General features: G+C 47.5%; 2 protein-coding genes across 4 annotated transcripts in view; one reads left to right on the forward strand and one right to left on the reverse strand.

Annotated features, from left to right (window-relative positions):
• Nucleotides 1-1,123: 1,123 nt before the first annotated feature.
• LOC307217181 (uncharacterized protein) lies at nucleotides 1,124-5,983 on the reverse strand (the record flags this gene model as incomplete). Its single annotated transcript, XM_079978347.1, has 2 exons — nucleotides 1,124-4,754; nucleotides 5,645-5,983. The coding sequence occupies 2 exons, from the start codon at nucleotides 5,981-5,983 to the stop codon at nucleotides 4,737-4,739; spliced, it is 357 nt and encodes a 118-aa protein (XP_079834473.1). The 3' UTR covers nucleotides 1,124-4,736.
• Nucleotides 5,894-23,782, forward strand: part of ECE2 (endothelin converting enzyme 2) — a 49,858-nt gene continuing 31,969 nt past the window's right edge. The window contains exons 1-2 of one of the 3 annotated variants that reach the window (XM_079977834.1): nucleotides 5,894-6,162; nucleotides 17,182-17,268. In XM_079977834.1, coding sequence (XP_079833960.1) covers nucleotides 6,130-6,162; nucleotides 17,182-17,268 — 120 coding nt within the window. In that variant the 5' untranslated portion in view covers nucleotides 5,894-6,129. Of the gene's footprint in view, nucleotides 6,163-6,199; nucleotides 6,359-6,464; nucleotides 6,557-17,181; nucleotides 17,269-23,782 lie in introns of those variants that run through there. The other 2 variants (XM_079977835.1, XM_079977836.1) reach the window with 2 other exon arrangements.

The raw sequence follows: 23,782 nt of genomic DNA on the forward strand, positions 1-23,782 counted from the left end.
ATAATTTCACTACCATTTTGCCTCAAAGTACCTTCCACGGTCATGTTCTCCACCACTCGATCCTGGTTTGCTGATCCAACACCCATTAAAGTAGCATTAACATTTCAGACCCTATCAATGCTTGTTTGAAATTAGGACTCACTGTTTAAGACTGCAGCCTAAGAATGAAGAATTTAAGAAGGAGTGTCTTTTGACACTATTTCATGTTGAGGCGGTAAAATGCAGGCTTCCTCAGTTCAATAACTCTTCTGAGCATCCAAAGCTTCCTTGCTTCTGCTACAGCCCCAGGTACTGAACACTTTTAAAAATTAAAGGTTATAACAATAGCTGGATAAGGTTGTTCTGCTTAGTATTTGCTACTGTTGCTTCAAACCCTTCAAGTGTCCCTATTTTCCAGGGACGTCCCTGATTTAGAGAAGCAATCCCGGTTTCTGATTTGATCCCAGAAAGCCCCACTTTTCCTTAGGATGTCCCTATTTTCATTGGATAAATGCTGGAGGGTGTGGAGTTATCCAACCCCCAAGCTGTCTGAAGGAAATCCTGTATAGGAAAGGTGTGTTTTTTAACATTTCATGTTTTATTATGTTTATATATATATTGGAAGCTGCTCAGAGTGGCTGGGGCAACCCAGTAAGATGTGTAGGGTATGGATACTAAAATTATCATTATGGAATGGGACTTCCCTGTCAGATAAATGTTGGAGGATATGCTGCTTTACTCATCTCAAATAACATGAGTAGCTGAGTTGAGAGCAGTAAAGCAAAAACTGCAGTAAAATTTCAGACATGTCCTGTGGCTTTAAAATTAAAATTGTGACTTTAAAATTAAGGGTTGCATTATGCTTGCCTGATGGAGCAATCTCCTATCTTCTTCCCCCTGCATGCTGTTTGGGGACTTGTCTCTCCAGAGCAGTTTTGGCAAGGGGGGAAGTCTTGTTTCATTCCACTGACTTCTGCTAGTGTGGTTATTTACTTTTGTCTAGTCCGCTTTGAATTCTGGTGCTGGAGGAGACTCTTGAGAGTCCCATGGACTGCAAGAAGATCAAACCTCTCCATTCTTAAGGAAATCAGCCCTGAGTGCTCACTGGAAGGTCAGATAGTGAAGCTGAGGCTACAAGACTTTGGCCACCTCATGAGAAGAGAAGACTCCCTGGAAAAGACCCTGATGTTGGGAAAGATGGAGGGCACAAGGAGAAGGGGGCGACAGAGGACGAGATGGTGGGACAGTGTTCTCGAAGCTACCAGCATGACTCTGATCAAGCTGTGGGAGGCAGTGGGAGACAGGAGTGCCTGGCGTGCTCTGGTCCATGGGGTCACGAAGAGTCGGACATTACTAAACGACTAAACAACAAAAACAACAAAAGTCTGCAAGAGCCTTTTGCCTCAATAAATCTGGAGGGCTTTGAGGTGTCACGGGAGTTATTTGCCATGTATGGTTCCACTAGAAGCTTTCCCATGTTCTTGGCTCAGCTATTTTATGTGTCCTCAACGATGCTCTGCTCTACAACACAATCTGCTTCTGTTTACCCACAGCTCCACCAGATGGCACTCATCAAGCTTCCCAGCTGATGACAGGCAAAAAATGCTGCAGCTCAAACCTCCCTCCCAGCTATTATTTACATCTGGGCTACCGCCTGAGTCACACAACCATTTTAAAGAGGGGGACAGTTGTCAGCTAGAATTATTGATGTTTTGTTGGTGCTTTTATGCATCTCGTTGATTTTATTACTCTTGTATGTTGGTACTCTGCCTTGCTATATATTTACGGAAGTGCAAATTATAAATTTGTAAATAAATAGTGCACTTAAATTTTTCCCTTCCTCCCCTCGGGGTGTGACAAGGCTGCCTGTAACTACTTAATCCTGTGCCCATTTTGATTTTTTAAAAAAAGTGCAGCCACATTCCATTGCAGCACTCATGCCCAGAAGTCATAACCTTGTGACTTCTCTGGTCATCATCAGTGTCGTGATCCTAAAGTCCAGCAGCGAACGGGACACTAAGCTGAGAATACAGTGTCATCAGCTAAGGAGTCAAACTATGTTCTTGCTTATCAGAGGACCACTGAACCCAAGGCTGGCCGGCAGAAACCTACTGAACCAGAGACCACACCAGAGTCCATAAAACCAAACCAGGATAAACATGTGTGTCTTCCCTTGGAAATACTTCCCAAAGTACCTTGCTAGCCCAACAGTGTAGGAAGCATCCAACTCAGCAGCCCATGGAGTGCAGGAGAGGTGGAATAGAAGCAGAGTGTCACAGACTGGTTGGGCGCAGAGGAATGTTGGGAAGAACCGGCTGGGAATCCCCCAAGGGAAGAAGGCTCAGAGCCCAGGGAGTGGTGGTAGATGATCATGAGTGGTCAGAGGGAGAAGACTGGGAGGAGGAGGTGTCAGAAGCTGAAGAGGAAACAGGGCTTAGTTAGCAAGAGGAGTCTGTATCAGAGAGAAGTCCAGAATCAGAGGCATAAGCTGACACAGGGAGGAGGGAGACCAAGAGGCAGAGACGAATCCAGCTGGTGAAGAGGCACGGGTGTCTCCCCCTCCTATGGTGACAAGCTCACCTCCCTGCTGGTCTCCCAGAAATGGAAGAGGTATGAAGAGAGTGGAGAAGTTGGCTTCACTCAGGCACAGTCTCAGATTGCTTGGGGAAAACCCTGAAGAGGCAGGGACTTAGGCAGCTGTGGGGAGGTGGGGACCTTTAGTCTTCACATGTGTTTCATGGGGGCAAGACCTGCCAGAGAAGAGTTGCTGTGCTCAGTAGGCCTGGCACTCCTGTGTAGATCCTATTTCTGCTAATAAAGAGTTGATGCCAACTTTCTCAGTGTGGTTTCCTGCTGGCTCCCTCCTGTCACAGAGGCTGCAGCTCAGTGGTACAACCTATGCTTTGCATGCAGAAGGTCCCAGTTTCAACCTCCAGCATTGTCAGGTAGGGTTGGGAGAAACTGCTGCCTGAAACTCTGGACAGCCTCTGCCAGTCATTGAAGGTAATCGTCTGATTTGCTCTAAGGCAGCTTCCTGTGTTCTTATGCAGAGGCTCAAAAGACTTTAAGTTCATTTCCAAGCCTTGTCAAAAGCAAGTTGCTCACTAGGAACTCTCCTTGGTGCTGAGCAACAGGCTTGCCTTGTCCTGTGGGCACCGGAGCAGATTTTGGAAGCATTTCTTAAGTCTGCCCAACCTCTGAGGTTAGGTGGGAGGTGACGGGAGAAAGGGCTTTTTCACTTGTCCCACCCCACACATTTGGAATGCCCCTCCTAGAGAGACGTTCCTGGGGCTAAGTCAGTTGGCTGAACCTTTCATCATACATAGAGACTTCGTTCTTATTTGCCTAGGCCTTATTTGTTAAATTTATTGAACAGACTAGCATTCTGCATTTTAGGAAAGTAGCTTCACAAAGCAGCTGTTATACAATCTGAACAACAGCCAATAACCAAAATAAAAGTACACTGTTAAAGCTTACAGAAGCACCCCAATCCTTTAAAAGATAATGCCTTCTAGCTGAGCCTCTCAGAAGCTTGATGTCCCTGACCCAGGACTCCAGGCAAGCTGTTAATTTTGCAGGAGGAAAAGTGGGTACATGATACACAAACAGTGAACTACTAGGAATGAGATGATGGTGAAGAGATCATTGTGCACCTGACAGAGTGGTCCCTAGTCCACACTAGCTTCTGCCAAAACCAACCAGGGCCTCTCCATATGGCATTTATATTGCGCATTCATGACTATTTGTGCACATGATGATATTGGGAAGGTTATACACAATCCCGCTTTCAGTACTGATTGCAATGTTTTGGGGTGGTCATTCTGCTTTGTTTGCAATCAGAACATCTCCCAAAGCTTCCTACTGAAGTCCTGGGAGAGGAAGTACCGGGACAGTTGTGTACCAGGCGCTCTGAGAGCTGTGTATGGAGTGTGCCAGAAGGGGTGTGGCAAGGCCACACGCTGGAAAAAAGAGCAGCAGAGTAAACCGGCAGCTGTTAAGTGTGTCAGAGAGCGGTCCCAGGAAGGGGGAGGTTGGAGGGGAAGGAGTGGAGATCGGCAGAGTTGCTAGTGAAAGGCTCCCAGAAGTAGAGACACAAATACAGAGGAAAGCAGACAAGGAAAGAGAGAAAGGAGGAGGACAGAGGAATTGGCAAGGGTTTCGCCAGAGGAGCCATAAAAGGCAAGGTAGATGAAAGGAAGGGGTATGAGAAACTTCCTTAGCAGGAGAGCTGGTGTTAGCAAGGACTCGGAACTTGTGTACAATAGTGTCTGCTGGAGACATTGTAAAATCTTGCTAAATATGAGAACTTGGGACTTTTTGCAAAGGATGTGATTTACCACCTAGCTGTGGCACCTCCCAAAGACCAGGTGTGCAGGGTGGAAGCAGCCTAAATCAGCAAGCCCCAAAGCCCTTGGCTTAGTCAAAACCTCAGAAGATAAGAGACATCCTGACAGTCTGCGGATCCTTGAGACCTGAGAAGGAAGGCTTAGAGAAGTTCACTTCCCGCAACTTTTTACCCCTCAAAGATTCCAGGTTCTGATTTGTTTGTTGCTGTTCCGCTTTTGTTGTAGTGCAAGAGTGCCCCTCCATATAGCAATAATGCATTGGGGAAGCATCACAGAACAAGTACTAAAGATTAATGGTGTGTGGTCCAGTCCAGTATAAGCCAAGCACTAAGGCAAAATTGTTGCCATCCGTCTGCCTTGAGAGACAATGGAAGAGTGCACCATTGGGGGTGAAGTCAAGCTGTTGGAGAGTTACAGCATCTGCTGTGGCTGTAAAGACCAAAAAATGCACAATTATATGTTGCAGAAAACACCCAGATGGGGGAGGGGAGAAACACCAGTCTAGATGGGCCTTTGGTCTCTAAGGCACCAAGAGTTTCAGTCTTGATTTTGCAGGTAAAGATCCCTACTGTTAAGAATCAGTCATGAACATCATGTGGCACACGCATTAAACACAAAGGACGATGCATAGCTGCCCTGCACAAAATCACCCCAGGGCTGCAGTAATAGAATTGCAGGGCTGGAAGGAATCTCAAGGGCCATCTAGTTCAACCCCCTGCAATGCAGGAATCACAGCTAAACAATCCAACAGAGAGCTCCTGTTTTTAATGTTTGAGTAGGAGCAGGAGCAGATTAGTGGGGTAGGAAAATAATGTCAATATATTTCACATCTGGCAACCAGTGAGCCACTATAGCTGCTAGAGGGCCATGAAAATTGTGTCTCGGGCTTTTTAGACTCATCTACCCTTGTACTATCTGAAACCAAAGGGGCGCATAAGTTGCCAGGTGTGAAAAAAAATTCCAGCTCTCCTACTCTACTAGGTGAAGAGCAAGTGCAGAAAGTCTTCTCCCTGTTAAAAAGAAACTCTTCCTAGGCTCAGGCTGTACATGAGGTAAATTGCCATACCAGGCTGCCTGCAAGGGGTTGTTCCTTCTAGCTGGGCATCCCTAGAACCGGAGCTCACCATCCCAGCCCCGAACGCTCCCAAGTGTTTTGTGCTGGTTGGCTATTTTGGCTTGTTGGTTTGGGGTTGTTGGGTTTGTTTGTTTTTTGCTTCCATGAAGACTAGCAACTTGGGGGAAGGGTTTGTTCCGAAAGCTCTGCGGTGGAGTCGGTCTCATTCCAAAAGAGAGCTCTGGAAGCCTGGCGGTCAACTCACCGCCTGGGTGTGCCCGTGCGTAAAGATGGAGAGATGAGGGAGCGCGCCGGAGCAACTCCGCTCGCCCACCCACTCGGTCCTCGCGGCAGAGCCCGCGCTCGCTGACCTTCTCTGCCGCCGGCGACACTGCAAGACCCAGCGTCTGCCTTGCGCTGGGAGGAGCTGAGCGCGCCGCTTGCGCTGCGGGCCCGACGGCTGCTGCTGCTGCTGCTGCTGCTGCTGCGACGGTCGGCTCGCCATAGCAACTCTCCGCGTGCGCTCACTGCGCGCCTCCTCTCCTCGCGGCGCGCTGGGCAGGGAGGGACTGAAGGGCCCGGCCCGCCCAACGGTGGCTCGCATCCCCCCTGGTGGAGCAGCTCGGCATGGCCCACGAGGCGGAGGACCCCGCCGTTCCTATTCCAGCTCCTGGCCGGCTCGCGCGCGGCTGGGTCCGGCGCTAGGAGGCGGCGGCGCCCGCCCGGTCCCTCCGCGTCTCCATCGCCAGCATGAACGTAGCGCTCCAGGATCTTGGCAGCAACGTAAGTAGTGGCGGCAGCTGCCGCCTTGTCTTTGCTGCTTTCGGGGAAAGGAGAGCTGGGTCCTCGCCTGGCCGCTCCCGGGTGGGCGGGCTTGTTTTCCTGGAGGGCCGGGCGGGGCAAGCAGGAAGCCCCGCGACAACGCCGGCCCGCGCGTAATCGCCCCCTCGCCACCTGCGCTCCCCAGCCGAAGATGCAAGTAAGCCCCGCGGGAGGGCGGTGGTGATGGTGGGTGGGGGCGAGGAAGGGAGGGCGGAAGGGGTGAGAGATGGAGAAAGGAACCACCCTCAACTTTTCCCCCTAAGCCCCGCACTCCGCCTCCACCTTTTTAGCAAGGGAAACCTCCATCACCATCTTCTGTAACGGCGCACACAGAGAAACACTTTTCATTCTGGAGGTGGGTGCCAGAGGTGGGCGCTGAGTGGTTGTTTCCCATGCCCCCAACCCCGGTCCGATCCTGGCTCTGCCACTTAATATCTACCGATCCTGCCAGGTTTGGTCGAAAGAAAAACCCTACGAAGGGATAAGGCAGGGGGTCCGATTCGTTTTCTCATCTGAAGGCGAACCCGCCTCGTTTGCATATCGCCAATTCAAGAACGGAATCGTGGCCGCCCTTGGAAATCCGCTCTTCTCCGAATTTTCCAATGCGGCCCTCCAGCCAAGTAGCGCGTGCAAGAATGCAAATATTGTTGAAGATAACGTGCGTTATATTGGGGGGGGGGAGGGGAATTGCTTTGTGCATGTTAGGAGAAATTGGAATTAAGATGCTGGTGGGTTTTCCAGAAGGCTGAAAAAATAACTATCACAGAGTGATGTGGGAATGTGGGGAACTGAACTTAAGAGTGGGAAAATGAGAAAGGGGGAGAAACCTAAACTGACAAATTCACCCATGCCCTGCTCACAGGTAGAATGTGTGCAGAGGAATGGTGCCTGGAATGCTGTTTCTGTATGTAGCCTTGGATTTCCCCCCCCCCCCCAAGCTGGCAGTTCAGCATCACAGATTCTGCATCCAAGTAGCATCTTGATCTCTTCACCAACATTTCATGGCCCACATCTCAAACAGCATGCTCTCCCCCATGCACACCCCCTTGCCCACGCGCAAATGTTAATCGCAGGCACGTCCTCCTCCCAAGAACAAATTGCCCTGGTGTTTGTGGCCGGGAGCTCCTTTGTTGTTGTGTGCTTTGCCAGGGATGTGTGGGAATGGGGAAGGTACAGTGGTAGAGAATTAGGTGCAAGGAGGGTAGGTGGTAGGGAGCGAGCTTTGTGGCATCAGGAATGTAAAATGCAATGCGTGTTCGAGCTCACTTGGCACCTAATTAGAATAATAGAATTGCAGAGATGGAAGGGACCCCCTGGGTCATCTAGCCCAACCCCCTGCAAGGCAGGGATCTCAACTGGATCATACATGACAGGTGACCCCATCCGACCTCTGCTTAAAAGCCTCCAGGGAAGGAGAGTCCACCACCTCCCAAGGGAGTCTTTGACTACTCTTGTATATTGTAGGAAATCCTGAAGTATCCCATGTGTGTGTGTGTGAGAGAGAGAGAGAGATGGAGAGAGGATAATGAATGGGTGTGAGTGGGGATGGATGAGTGTGTGTGTGTGTGTGTTCTATGTGAGAATGAATGTGCCGTTGTTACGTGTGAGTGTGGGTGTTCATGTCTCCATTTATATGAATTGGTGGGTGTTCCTGTGTATGAATGGGGATGTGTGTAGAATCATAGAAATCATGGAAATTATCGAGTTGGAAGGGACCATGAAGGGAATCCAGCCCAACCTCCTGCAATGCAGGGGTCTTTTGCCCAATGTGGGGCTCGAACCCACGGCCCTGAGATTAAGAGTCTCACGTTTTACCAACTGAGCTATCCCTCTGTATGAGAGAGTGGATGGCCACACCCACTTTCCACTGGCCCCAACCACCACTGTGTGGTGGTAGTGGTTAAGAGCAGTAGTCTCGTAATCTGGAGAACCGGGTTCGAGTCTCCGCTCCTCCACATGCAGCTGCTGGGGGACCTTGGGCCAGTCACACTTTTTTGAAGTCTCTCAGCTCCACTCACCTCACAGAGTGTTTGTTGTGGGGGAGGAAGGGAAAGGAGAATGTTAGCCGCTTTGAGACTTCTTAAAGGGAGTGAAAGGCGGGATATCAAATCCAAACTCTTCTACTCTTCTTCTTCTTCATGTGACTCCCAGAAGGCTAGCCTCAAGGAAATGCCCCACCCCACCCCTGTCCTAGAGTGTACAGTTGGCTCATGCAGTGGCCTGGCCTGCCCCTATGAGTCTTGCACGACACCCTATGCCAAGCGCTGCCAGTGTTCTGGAGCCCTTTAGCACATGTGCAAAAAGGTAAGACTGTCATGGGCGCACACACACCCTGCAACCAGCACACGCCACACCCTTCTCTACTGCCACAACAGGATGTTTCCAAGCCCTGTTTCAGCTGTGGGGAGGGGATCCCTGTGGGCATGGGCAAGCCCTGCCCTATGCTGTCTTGCAGCTCCTCGCAGCAAAGGAAGGGTGGCAGCCGCAGGAGACCTGCCATGTTTCTAGAGAAGCTTGTCTGCCGTGATTCGCCTTCTTGTGCGTGAGCTTTGAAGGAAACACAAGCTCCCCTTGAAAGAACCCAGTTTGCTGAGGGTGGGGACAACGACTGCGAGAAAACAACTGTTCTGTTGGGCAAACACAACGGGCAAAAAGGGAAGATTGAGATCAGGCGTGGGAATTTGGAAGGAAAGCGAGTAGCTTAATTTTCATTGGCCTTTTACTGGCAAGGGAAGGAAGGAGTCGAAGAAATACAAACCACAGGAGAAGGGGCAAGAGGGAGAGATGCAGCCTTGTCGAGTGAGGGGGAGAATGGATCCTTCATTTCCCCGCCCCCAGGAGATGGGCATCCCTCAAGCTGGTAGAGTGGGTGGCAGGGTGGGGATGCCCATTTCCACTGGCAACATATTGGCGAGGCATATGCCGAGATGCCAACGGTTCGCTGGAACCTTCCTTCGCCGACTCTTGTTTTCCTTTGCCTGCCAACTGTTTGTTCATCAGAAAACTGAGCGTGGCTCCTGATTCAGCAAGGTGTTTGTATATTTGCAAAGCCTTGCACACAGTGCTACATGAAGGTGACACTTCCTTGGGCCTTGGCTCCTTGCCATTTGGATGCTGAGGACGCAAGGGTTGAAAATGTAATCTCTCTTTTTTCAAAAAAAAAAAAAAAAGAAAAAGAAAAACAACAGCACTGGAATGGAAAGGTCATGGCTGTGAGGAGGAAAGCAAGTCATGTTTTCCACCTTCAAGCATCACTGAGGCTGCAGCAGGCTTGGAAACCCAGAACTCTGCACATGGACGAGAGCTGTGTCCACATTTTGGTGCAGGGTTCCCCAAACTTGATGATTTTACTAAGCTGCCGTCGACCCCAACCCAAATTCTTAGGGATGTGAATGAAATAAAGTGAAGAAATACCAAAATACAATCGGCATTTATCACTCGTCACCATCGCTAGGATGTAAAAACATGTAAAAACAAGGAATACTATTGCCTTGTGGGATCATCTCATTAAGCACAGAGATTCTTCATTGGCAAGGAAGGTGCATCAGTAGCTTCATTCCACTGATACTGATGGGCATCCAGTTCAATTTGTCTACACTGATTGGCAGCAGTTCTCCATAGTTTTAGGAAGAGTTCTCTCTCATCCCTTCTTGGAGATGCTGTAAGTTGAACTTGGGACCTTCTGCATGCAAAGCAGATGTCTGCCACTGAGCTGTGTCTCTCCCCCTTTATTTCAGAGGCTCATAGTTCCTCCTGCTGCTCTTTGTTCTTGCACTATTCCTCTCCAAGGCCCTTTTTGAACCCCTGGGCTTCATTTACCCTCTGCAAGGTCCCGTCAGCCCCAGGGTAGAAATCCAACAAGGCCTACCTTTGTCCACACTGCTGGGACTGACAGGTGTTGCTTGAGTAGGGGCTGCCCTGCAAGCCTGACGTGGTATTTTGATACATGCCAGCGGCTCTTCCAGGGGCCAGGGCACGGAATTGCACACCACCAGCAACCTGCATAAAGCAACGCCCAACTAGATTTGGGGACCAAACAGAATCAAGAAGAACTTGGTATTAAAAGAAACAGCAGATGGGCTCCTGACCTGAGCAGCTTGAACCACCTAGCTGTGTGTGTTGGGTTAACTGTAAGAGGTTTAATGTAGAAGGTTGTCACCTCTGTGATGACCAGTCATGAACCACCTTAGCATTCATTGCTCCTTTTGATTCCATCCTGCTGCATGACTCAGGCATAAACTCGGCCCTTCAGATGTTTTGGGACTACAACTCCCATCATCCCTGACCACTGGTCCTGTTAGCTAGGGATGATGGGAGTTGTAGTCCCAAAACATCTGGAGGGCTGACTTTGCCTGTGCCTGGCATGACTGCTCTCTATAGCTGGTGGTATGCCGCCGTTCAGTTTTTATCCAAATTTGACTGTTACAGTGCAGAAGAGTAAGAATCTCCTTCCCTCAAAGGAGCCTACCCCACCCAACTGTTGCGTTTTTCAACCCTAGTCACTGGTTCTGGGTACTGGGTATGTTTCTGGATTTGGAAAAAGGCCAGTCCAGAGCAATGACTCTGAGGGTCATCAGGTCCAACCCCTGCAATGCAGGAATCTCGACTAAAGCAACCATAGCAAGTGGGCGTCCCTCCTCTGCTTAAGGACCTGCAATGAAAGAGAATCCAACACTCTGAACACAGCAGGCTTCCTCAACCTCGGCCCTCCAGATGTTTTTGGCCTACAACTCCCATGATCCCTAGCTAGCAGGACCAGTTGTCAGGGATGATGGGAATTGTAGTCTCAAGACATCTGGAGGGCCGAGGTTGAGGAAGCCTGGAATACAGAATAGTATCATGACCCTTGAACCTGTTCTGGGAAACAGTGGGCTCTAATTGCTGTAAAAGAAATAAACTGCATGGGCCTTTTCTTAAAGACACAAGGGGGCAGTGCATAGGGCACCCAGAATCATAGAATTATAGAGTTAGAAGGGACCCCGAGGGTCATCTAGTCCAACCGCCTGCAATGCTGGAATCTCAACTAAAAGCATACCTGACAGATGGCCATCCAACCTCTGCTTAAAAACCTCCAAGGAAGGAGAGTCCACCAGCTCCCAAGGTAGTCCATTCCACTGCTGAATAGCTCTTGCCAGCAGAAAGTTCCTCCTGATGGTTAGTCGGATCTCCTTTCTTGTAAGTTGAATCTGTTATGTACTGAAGTTCTCACCCTGGGCCAGCAGGGGGATACTGTAGATAGTTTTCACTCAGGTCCACGTCAGTTATTTTAGGCGGGAAACCCTGGGTTGTTGTTGCTACAATGTTGACAGCCGGCTGCCTATAAAAGCAGGCAGGCTGAGCTGTTTGCTGTTCAGTTCTGTCCAGCTTACAAATAAAGAGCTGCTCTGGAGAAATGGCTGTGTCGTCTGCTATGTTCGCCCACAACTTAACAGAATCCATGGGTTAGGGCCCTAACCCTCCAGAGCAGGAGAAAACGAGCTTGCTCAATGGCTGCCTCAACCGTTCCTCATAAGGCTTGGTTTCCAGACCCTTGATCTTTTTCTACTTTTTTTTTTAGCCAAACCCCACTTGAAAAATGTGCCTCACTCTTCCCTGGGGCAGACAAAATTCTAGCTTACGGCCTTGGGTGCTCTTGCCCTCCTTGCAAGAACCATTACATCCCTCCATGGGTCTCTGTTCTCATTGACTGCTGCATGCATAAATAGATGGTTCTCTGATGCTGGTCCTTTAGGGATGCCCGGGAATATTTGTTTCCCTACGAGCCCTCTAGTTTTCTTACTATCCAGTCATGTTAGTCTGTTGCAGCAAGATCAACAAAGAGTCTTAAAATGCTAACGAAATGTGTTATGGCAACAAGCTTCAAGTTTTTGTGTGGACAAGAGCCCACTTCAGCAGATGCTGGAAGCGTAATCCTCAAATATAACTATATATTATACATGTATATTGTGGTGGCGGTGAATTGTAAGTAGTGAGGTCAGAGGGAAGAGAAATGGAAGAAGTATTGATACTGGCAATTCAATTATAACTGGATTCAGAAGCAGCCAATGTGCTGGTATGGTGCCACACCCCTGTCCAAGTGAAACCAGGGCTCTGCAACCACACTGGTGGTGGAAGCAATCTGGCTTTCCTACTGGTGTGTGATGAATCCCATCCTCTTACACAGCAATGACACTACTGCAGCAGCCGCTCCTGGCTAGAATGCATGCAAGACAAGCGCAGCGACCCTTTTACAACAGCAGCGGAAGGTGACAGAACCATCCCCTTGGCAGCAGTGCTGAGTTAATGAACATCTGTGCTGGGAAAGGAAACCGTTGTCTTGATTCAGACCCAAACGAATGGAGTTGAACATCTTGATGAATTGTAATTCAGCAGTTTCACACTGCAGCCTCCCTCTGAAATCCATTTGTTCATATTATGGCCATCTTAAGATCAGTCTCTGAATTCCCTGGTTAAAAAGAAATGTCCCCCTACTGGTTTATGAATATTGCTACTTCAGACATCAGGTTTGTGCCCATTGATTTAAGTAAACTTCTGCAGAGAAGCAGGAAACACAGCAACTTATGAATGCTTAAATTCGCTTGCGCCTGATTTTTTTTTTTGAGAATAACTGTGATACTGGATGAGCTACTATTTTGTCCTCAGTTATAGGCCTGTGCCTGTTTTTCATGAAAACATGTCATTTGATACCTTGAGATCCACTTGTTGTTTTTCTTACTTTTGCCTGTCCTGTTTTCCTAGCCCTTATTATCTCTGGAGAGAGAACTGCAAATCCATGGGGCAGTGTCAGATGGCAGCTTGGGAACCACCCCCCCCCCAGCTCCTAAACCTCTCATTGCTAGTCAATTTCTCCTATCTGCAAGATCTCAGATCTTGTCAGCTCACATTTCACATTCTGAAAGGCTGAGGACCCTATATAAAGCTTCCTCAGACCCTACAAGTATCCCTATTTTCCAGGGACATCACTGATTTAGGAGAAGCCATCCCGGTTTCTGATTTGATCCCAGAATGTCCCACTTTTCCTTAGGACGTCCCTATTTCCATCAGAGAAATACTGGAGGGTATGGAGTTATCCGACCCCTGAGCAAAGGAGATAAGTAACTATACAACCTTTAGGAGACATCTGAAGGCAGCCCCGTATAGGGAAGTTTTTTAATGTGTTACTGTGTTTTCATGTATGTTGGAAGCTGCCCAGAGTGGCTGGGGCAACCCAGTCAGAGGGGCGGGGTATAAATAATAAAATTATTATTATTATGGGATAGGACATCCCTAGTTTCATCAGAGAAATTTTGGAGGATGTGCTATTTTGATACCCTTTTGCATCAAGCATAGACAAAGGGTGTCAAGAGGACAACTTCGTGGTCTGTCTCCAACGGGACTTGATGGCTTAGTTCCTCTAAAAGCAGGTTCAAGAAGCTGCTTGTACCCCTTCCCTCCCGAGCTTTGCTTTTCAGAGAATAATAGGAACTTTACAACCACCCAAGTCAGCCAGGTTAACAGCTCAACCTTTCCTATGAGGCACAGGTGTCAGCTAAAAAGGTCATGTGGTTTGCAAGCAGAGTCTGGGTGAGAGGAACAATCCTGGCTACACTTAGAATCATAGAATCATAGAGTTGGAAGAGACCACAAGGGCCATCGAGTCCAACCCCATGCCAAGCAGGAAACACCATCAGAGCACTCCTGACATATGGTTGTCAAGCCTCTGCTTAAAGACCTCCAAAGAAGGAGACTCCACCACACTCCTTGGCAGCAAATTCCACTGTCAAACAGCTCTTACTGTCAGGAAGTTCTTCCTAATGTTTAGGTGGAATCTTCTTTCCTGTAGTTTGGAACCATTGCTCCGTGTCCGCTTCTCTGGAGCAGCAGAAAACAACCTTTCTCCCTCCTCTATGTGACATCCTTTTATATATTTGAACATGGCTATCATTTCACCCCTTAACCTCCTCTTCTCCAGGCTAAACATGCCCAGCTCCCTTAGCCGTTCCTCATAAGGCATCGTTTCCAGGCCTTTGACCATTTTGGTTATGCTGACCCTTTCAACTCTGCCTAATGTTAGAGCCGGCCCTGGCCCCGCTTTCCCCTAAATGTATTTGGGGGGGGGGGACAGGGCCTGTGAGCACACTTACGTCTCATTCTTCCCTCCCTCATTTAGGTGGTTGGGAGGATAAAAAGGGCTTCTTCGGAAGAAGGATGAGATAAAAGTAGTTAATTAGAATGACAGCCATCCCTCCCTCCCAATATCAGTACAAATTAACACTAACATAAATTGTTAATCATATTCATTAATATTAGGAAACCGGGGTGATTTTAAATCTCTCCTTCCCATGACTCATCACTGCTTGCAAGTGGTTAACTGCTTGGGTGTGCGTGGACTGGGTGATTTTTCTCCATATTCCTCCTGAGGGGGAAATTGGCTGAGACCCGTGGAAAGCTAGTGCCAAGGAGTGACCTAAAATGCCCTCAGCACTGAGGGCAGATTTCCCGCGCTGCCCCTCTGCTATGCCCTCTGAGGTGCCTTTCCCTTTCAAGCCACCTTTGCCTGTCTCCATCTCGGCTGGTTCCTTAGTGTGGCACCTTTCTGCTTATATGGGAAGTTCCAGCATGGTGGGTTGAGGAGAGGTGCTGAGAGAGGAGGAGGAGGAGGAGGCGGCCCCGGCAGCCGCGATGGTGTTGCTAGGGGACAGAGCCTTGGGTTGCCAAGGAATGGAGGATAAGCCCCCCCCCCTCTCTCTCTTTCTTTCTCTCTCTGAAGCAAGTGTGACACTTGTCAGGGAGACAAAAGAGCCAGCAAGACAGTCATGACAACCTGAGGAAGATAAATGGGCTCTCAGCTCCTGAGGCCCTGCTGGGCTTCCCTCTTCACCAAACTGGCACCTAGGCTGGGGCTGACCTGAGCATTTGGCAGGGACTAGGTGCAAACGACCCCTCTGGGCCAGCCACCATGCACAGCAGGGGGAAATGAAAACTCCCAGCACACCTGAGGCCTTTAATTTACTGGAAAGGACCATCATCTTCAGAGATGAGAAATTACGTGTCTGTTTCAGCTGGGGTGCAAGGAATTCTGCGAGCTTCTGCAAGCGTTGGACACCGTGGAAGTAAAGAGGGTTGCCAACTGACCTGGTGTGTGGGTGGGTGTGACGTTCTGCTCTTTTGAGAAGCAGCCCGAGATGCAGATACTAACGAAGGAAACTTTTAATGGCATAGAGATAGAAACAATAGAAGTTGGAAGGGACCTCAAAGGTCATCTGGTCCGACCAGAGCTTTTTTCAGTCTGAATTCACTGGAACTCAGTTCCGGCACCTCTCAGGTGGGTGCCATTGCCATTATAAGAGAACAAGGAAGGCATTAATGGTGAATTATTCTGGCACCTCTTTTTCTAGAAAAATAGCCCTGGGTCTAACCCGCAATGCAGGAATCTCAACGAAAGCATCCATGACAGATATCTGGCCATCCAACCTCAGCTTAGAAACCTCTGACGTGATCACCTGCTAATTCCTGCAGTTATTAAATGCACAGTTTCAGGGGCAGATTCAAAAGTTGGCAATCGTAGAAGTGGAAGAGCAGCTGTGGAACTGCCTGCACGCGCGACTTACTCAAACAGAAGGACCAAATTTAGCAACAGCAAATTCTGAGAATGCAGTGTGAGGAAGCATAGATTGATAAGTGTTGTTTTGGGTCATTTATTTTGAATATATAATTTGAATTTTCTTCCTACCTAATTTGAATAGTGACCCCCACCCAGAACAGCCCTGCTCTCTGCTACATGCCTGTCCTGAGCTGCCGTCAATGGTTGGCAAAGATTAGATACCTTTAAAAGTGCATGTGTTTTGTGTAAAGAAAATAACTTTGTCTATAACAGAGAGAGAAAATGAGTTGCCACTTTTTAAAAATAGAAGTTATATCCCTTTGACTGCTGCATGACAGGCAGAAATTCAGCCGCTGCCTCTTTCTCCATCACTGCATCTCCAAACCAGAAAACGCAGCATCTGTTGAATTTCTGCCTGTTACTTAAGAGTGTGAAACGTCTGTCAGGAGAAAATGTGGCAACCCTGCATTTCTGGAGTAGACAGACCTGTGCTGTTCTTACTGTTTTCCCACACATCTGCATTTTCAGTTTTGGATTGTTCCTTAAAATCATGGGATTCTAGACCAGGGGTAGGAAACCAAAGGCCCATGGGCTGGATGCGGCCCAATCACCTTCTCAATTCGGCCCACGGATGGTCCGGGAATCAGCATGTTTTTACATGAGTAGAATGTGTCCTTTTATTTCAAATGCATCTCTGGGTTATTTGTGGGGCCTGCCTGGTGTTTTTACATGAGTAGAATGTGTGCTCTTATTTAAAATGCATCTCTGGGTTATTTGTGGGGCATAGGAATTTATTCATTCTCCCCCCCCCCACCAAATATAGTCCAGTCCACCACATGGTCTGAGGGATGGTGGATCGGGCCACGGCTGAAAAAGGTTGCTGACCCCTGTTCTAGACCCATTAAGATTTGCATTCCTTCAGCTGAACAAAGGGGTTTCAAAACAGAGTAGCTGAGTGCGAAAGGAGATATCCCGTGGACAAAGGCACTCAAAAGCTCAGCTGCGCTTCAAGATGTGCCATGCATTTCATCACAGGAAATTAAGTTCTAATCCTATATGCAAAAGCTTGTTTTAACGAACACCGGGGGTGGGGGGCAAAAATGAATCTCAAGCCCAGAATTTAATGCCAAGCAAGTGTCGTAGAGGCTTGGTTATGTGCACTTCAGAGTTCCCTTGACAGAGAACCCCCCTAATTAAACTACAACTCCCAGGGTTCCTTTGGTGAAGACTGGACTATGAATGGCATCGTGTTGGCAGTACCGACGGAACCTTAATGGAATTGGTGCTGCCTGCGAGCCTGCGAGTTGGGCCTGTTAATTTTTCCAGCAAATAGCGTTTCTCTCTCCTCTCTCTCTCTCTCTCTCTCTCTCTCTCTCTCTCATGCTTTCCCTCTTCAGATGGCGGAGTATAAGCGAGCTATGTTTCAGGACGACGAAGCAGCAGACACGGCCGGAGATGGAAGCATCTCTCCTGACAGCGTGGAGGTAGGGTAGACCGGGCCCTTTCCAGGTGCTTGAGCAATCTGTGCAAGGCTCTTGGAGAGCATCCCTGCGTCGTCCCAGAGGACTTGCCCCTGCTGCCCCCTGGCAGCACAATTACTATATTAAATTAATAATAAAGGCATTGTCTCTGCTGCCTACGTAATTACCGTACCAAAGCCAGTTGCCGAGCCTGAACGGGGGGGGGGGGGGGTAGGAGATAGATGAGCAAAAAGGCTATTTCTAAAGGGAAGGGAAGCTCTTTCGAAAGAGCTTGCATAAAGGACACAGGCAGCAGCTTTGCCAAAACCTTTCATTGCCCTCCAGAGTCACTGATATTACCAGTGATTTATGATTATGCCTTTAATCCTCAAGAGAAGCCAGGGAGATTTGTCTTATGGGGCAAATTTAATAGTCTCAGCTACAATGATCTTATTTTGGATGATATGGTTGCTTATGTATGAAATAATTAAAAACCAGATGGGCGCGATAAACTGCATTTAAGGTACAGGTAACTTCAGAGCAGGCATGGGAGGGAGGGAGGAAGACATAGACTTTTTTAAAAAAGACAACTGTAAAAACTACTGGGAGGAAATAGCGCGAACATTTTAAAATGCCATTCCTAAACACATTTGCTAGCTCTGTTGAAATCAGTGGGGCTTACTTCTGAGTAAACTTGCACAGGATTGTGTAGTAGATCTTTGTTGGCATCCAGAAAAGGTAGCACCATGCATACTGAAATTGCCTCATGGTGCCTAGAAAAGCTGTTCCCTTTGAAATATGGAAGAAATTGTGGTGGAAATATAATTTATCTTTAAGCTAATTATTATTATTATTATTATTATTATTATTTAAAAGATTATGTATGGAGGTAAAGTTTATGTGTTAAGGTTTTTATTAAAGCTTTTCATAATACGGTAAGGTATAGAAAACAAGAGACAAAGGCAAAAACAGGTACAAAAGGAAAAGAAGGAAAGGAAAAGAAGCAAGAAAAAGAAATGAAAGAGACTAGAAAAGGAAAAGAAGGGAAAAGAAGCAATAAAGAAAGGTAAAAAGGGCTGCTGTTTTTCCATCTGCCAGTTACATTAATAAAAGTTATTTAATAGGTTTATGACAGGCTTTTGCCATATTAAACTTCAGTGGTCAGGAGCTGTCTACCTCTGATTATGGGGTGCTGGGGGAAGTTCACAGAGGACTCTTGCCTCCCGCATGACCGGCCTGTGAAGTTCCCACGGTTCTGGCCCAGCTTTCCACAACCTGGTGCTCTCTATAGGTTTTTGGACTCCGTCTCCAATCAGCCTCAGGGAGAATGGCCAATGTTCAGGGTTGACCATCATCCAGCAACATCTGAAGGGCACCAAATTGGTGGCAGCTGGTCTGGTCACTATTAGAGCCAGACTAATCTTTTGGGATGTTCCAATAAAGGCAGTTCTTACATTCTTATTCCTCCCCTTTTTATTTACACGTTCCAGGACTAAATCCTGGAATTTGAAACAAGGACTGTGCCTGAGTCCTAAGGCAGCGGTTCCCAAACCATTTCCCCATGGATCACTTGAAAATCGCGGAATGTCTTGACAAACAACTTAACGGGTTTTTTTGCTTGTTGTAGCAATTGCAGTGCACTATGCAATCTCAAAAATGATAGAATGATCTCGATACGAATCCAAGGCAGACCTTTTAACATCACAGTAATCCAAGTTTATGCACCAACTACTGGTGCTGAAGAAACTGAAATTGACCAATTCTATGAAGACTTACAACACCTTATAGAAGTGACACCAAAGAAGGATGTTCTTCTCATTATAGGGGATTGGAATGCTAAAGTAGGGAGTCAAGAGATAAAAGGAACAACTGGCAAGTTTGGCCTTGGAGATCAAAACGAAGCAGGGCAAAGGCTAATAGAGTTCTGTCAAGAGAACAAGCTGGTCATCACAAACACGCTTTTCCAACAACACAAGAGACGACTCTACACATGGACATCACCAGATGGGCAGCATCGAAATCAGATTGATTATATTCTCTGCAGCCAAAGATGGAGAAGCTCTATACAGTCAGCAAAAACAAGACCTGGAGCTGACTGTGGCTCAGATCATCAGCTTCTTATAGCAAAATTCAAGCTTAAACTGAAGAAAGTAGGAAAAACCACTGGGCCGGTAAGATACAATCTAAGTCAAATCCCTTATGAATACACAGTGGAAGTGAGGAACAGGTTTAAGGATTTAGATTTGGTGGACAGAGTGCCTGAAGAACTATGGATGGAGGCTCGTAACATTATACAGGAGGCAGCAACGAAAACCATCCCAATGAAAAGGAAATGCAAGAAAGCAAAGTGGCTGTCCAATGAGGCCTTACAAATAGCGGGGGAGAGAAGGCAAGCAAAATGCAAGGGAGATCGTGAAACATACAGGAAATTGAATGCAGATTTCCAAAGAATAGCAAGGAGAGACAAGAAGACCTTCTTAAACAAGCAATGCAAAGAAATAGAGGAAAGCAATAGAATGGGAAGAACCAGAGATCTGTTCAAGAAAATTGGAGATATGAAAGGAACATTTCGTACAAAGATTTCCATAATAAAGGACAAAAGTGGAAAGGACCTAACAGAAGCAGAAGACATCAAGAAGAGGTGGCAAGAATACACAGAGGAATTATACCAGAAAGAAACGGATGTCTCATATACCCCAGGTAGTGTGGTTGCTGACCTTGAGCCAGACATCCTGGAGAGTGAAGTCAAATGGGCCTTAGAAAGCACTGCAAATAACAAGGCCAGTGGAAGTGATGGTATTCCAGCTGAACTATTTAAAATTTTAAAAGATGATGCTGTTAAGGTGCTACACTCAATATGCCAGCAAGTTTGGAAAACTCAGCAGTGGCCAGAAGATTGGAGAAGATCAGTCTACATCCCAATCCCAAAGAAGGGCAGTGCCAAAGAATGCTCCAACTATCGCACAATTGCACTAATTTCTCACGCTAGCAAGGTTATGCTTAAAATTCTACAAGGAAGGCTTAAGCAGTATGTGGACCGAGAACTCCCAGAAGTGCAAGCTGGATTTAGAAGAGGCAGAGGAACCAGAGACCAAATTGCAAACATGCGCTGGATTATGGAGAAAGCTAGAGAGTTCCAGAAAGACATTTACTTCTGCTTCATTGACTATGCAAAAGCCTTTGACTGTGTCGACCATGGCAAACTATGGCAAGTTCTTAAAGAAATGGGAGTGCCTGATCACCTCATCTGTCTCCTGAGAAATCTCTATGTGGGACAAGAAGCTACAGTTAGAACTGGATATGGAACAACTGACTGGTTCAAAATTGGGAAAGGAGTACGACAAGGCTGCATTTTGTCTCCCTGCTTATTTAACTTATATGCAGAATTCATCATGCGAAAGGCTGGGCTGGATGAATCCCTAGCCGGAATTAAGATTGCCGGAAGAAATATCAACAACCTCAGATATGCAGATGACACAACCTTGATGGCAGAAAGTGAGGAGGAATTAAAGAACCTTTTATTGAGGGTGAAAGAGGAGAGTGCAAAATATGGTCTGAAGCTCAACATCAAAAAAACGAAGATCATGGCTACTGGTCCCATCACCTCCTGGCAAATAGAAGGGGAAGAAATGGAGGCAGTGAGAGATTTTACTTTCTTGGGCTCCATGATCACTGCAGATGGTGACAGCAGCCACGAAATTAAAAGACGCCTGCTTCTTGGGAGAAGGGCAATGACAGGCCTAGACAGCATCTTGAGAAGTAGAGACATCACCTTGCCAACAAAGGTCCGTATAGTTAAAGCTATGGTTTTCCCAGTAGTGATGTATGGAAGTGAGAGCTGGACCATAAAGAAGGCTGATCGCCGAAGAATTGATGCTTTTGAATTATGGTGCTGGAGGAGACTCTTGAGAGTCCCATGGACTGCAAGAAGATCAAACCTCTCCATTCTGAAGGAAATCAGCCCTGAGTGCTCATTGGAAGGACAGATTGTGAAGCTGAGGCTCCAGTACTTTGGCCACCTCATGAGAAGAGAAGACTCCCTGGAGAAGACCCTGATGCTGGGAAAGATGGAGGGCACAAGGAGAAGGGGACGACAGAGGACGAGATGGTTGGATAGTGTTTTCGAGGTTACCAGCATGAGTCTGACCAAGCTGCGGGGGGCAGTGGAGGACAGGAGTGCCTGGCGTGCTCTGGTCCATGGGGTCACGAAGAGTCGGACACGACTAAACGACTAAACAACAACAACAATGCCTGATGTTGTTTGGTTTTCAGTTGTATGTTTATTGCTTCTTTGTTTCTTATATGTTGTATTTTGTTGTATTGCAATTTGAATTCAAATGGTAGTCCCAAGACAATACAGCCCAGGCGCTAAAAGAAGCAGTACAAATGCAATTAAAAATCTATGTGATTATTTAATGTGACGGAAATGTGCCATTTCCTGGTTTCAGCAACAAATTCACAGACGTGCTGCAGACCACTTGAAGGAACCTCATGGAGGATTGGTGGTCCACAGACCACAGCTTTTGAGAACCCCTGCCTTAAGCCTTGTCTACAGGAGTTTTCTCTCTCTCTTTCAGAGGTTTTATGTGCATTCATTTAATGCACCCGATACTCAAAAGGTACATTGCTTCTGTTCACACTGGCATCGTATGTTTGGGTTGCTCACAGAGGAAGGAGATGGTTGGTCTGGTTCAGACATCACCAGCATACCCCTCCAACGAAGGGTATATGTGCACTGCTTTGAACCCCAGCAATGCAGCAGTGGCCTTCTCGGTGGCCGCTCCCAGACTTTGGCACTCCCTCCCTGGAAGTGACAGACAGGCTCCCTCCTTGTTGTCCTTTTGCCAGCAGGTGGAGAGTTCCTTGTTCCAACAGGCTGTTGGGAACTGACTCTCTTTATTGAAAGGGCTGGTGCTGCACTTTTTTTATTGGAATCATTTGTAAGTTTTAAATGGGTTGTGAGTTTTTTTGGTATGCATATAGTTTTGATTCTATCCATGTTCCATTGTTTTTTAATGATTGTTTTTAATGGTTCTTGTTTTTATCTGTAAGCTGCCTTGAGTCCTATGAGGGGGAAAGGCTGGGTATGGAATGATGATGATGATAGGGCAGGGGGATCTATTATTCAGTAAATTTATTCAGACCTCTCTGCCAGTATTTCTTCTTCCTCTTCTTCTCTCCCTCTCTCCCCCTCTCTCATTTCAAAAGGCAGCGTTGATCCTGCAACCCACCGTAGGTTCACAACCCACCAAATGAAGATTAGCTCTTTAGCTGTGGATGCCAAGGACTGAACCGGGGAACTTTTAACATGCCTGCCCTGCCACTGAGCTATGTCCCCTCCAGAAAAAGGGATGGCAGACAACTTCCCTCCTTAGCCCATGGGTGCTCCATGTGAATGCCCGGGTGGTGCTGCTGGTGAGAAAGGCTGGTGTTGTCAGGTATGTCACTGCCCCCTGGCAGTGATGGGCCACCAACACGCAGGACCTGGGAAACTTCCTTATATTGAGTCAGACCATTGATCCATCTAGCTCAGCATTGTCTACACTGACTGGCAGTGGCTCTCCAGGGCTTTAGGCAGGAATCTTAGAATTGTAGAGTTGGAAGGGTCCTCCAGGGGCCATCTAGTCCAACCCCCTGCAGTGCAGGAGTCAGCTAAATCAGTCCTGACAGATGACCATCCAACCTCTGCTTAAAAACCTTCAAGGAAGGAGAGTCCACCACATCCCAAGGGAGTCCATTTCACTGTTGAACAGCTCTTACAGTTCTTCTTGATGTTTAGTTAGAATCTCTTTTCTTGTTACTTTTGGTTCGAGTCCTGCCCTCCAGAGCAGAAGAAAGCAAGCTTGTTCCCTCTTCCATTTGACAGCCCTTGAGATATTTGAAGATCATACCTCCTCTTTTCCAGGCTCTACATACCAGCTCCTTCAACTGCTCCTCATAAGGCTCATAAACCTCATAAGGTTTCCAGACTCTTGATCATATTGGTTGCCCTCCTCTGCACACCTTCCAGCTTTCAATATCCTTCTTAAAGTGTGGTGCCCAGAATTGGAGACAGTATCACAGGTGTGCTCTGACCAAGGCAGAATAGAGTGGGACTATGACTTCCCTTGATCTGGACACCATACTTCTGTCGATGCAGCCTAGAAGACCATTAGCTTCTTTGCTGCTGCATCACACTGTTGACTCTCCTAGTCCTCCCTGCAGACACCAGGAATTGAACCAGAGACCTTCTGCGTGCAAAACAGAGGCTCTACCACTGAGCTGGGGTTTTTCCCCCTAGCAGAGGAGTCCAGGGATGCATGTCAGCAGTTCCGGCCCTTGAGATCAGAGGTCTTCAAGCAGAGGCAGGGCAGAGGGATGTTTTCCTGCGCTGAGCAGAGAGTTGGGCTTCCAAGGCCCCTTCCAACCGTGATGCACTGCTCTGTCTGAGGCTTTGCTGTCCGTGGAGACAGTTCACTTCTCCAGCTGATTTTAATAACCCATCCCACCTCTCGTTGCCCTTTTCTTCTTTTCATTTCCTGGTTCCATTTTTGCTTCC

This window comes from Podarcis cretensis, assembly GCF_951804945.1.
Source record: "Podarcis cretensis genome assembly, chromosome: 5".
In the NCBI taxonomy this organism is placed as follows: Eukaryota; Metazoa; Chordata; class Lepidosauria; order Squamata; family Lacertidae; genus Podarcis; species Podarcis cretensis.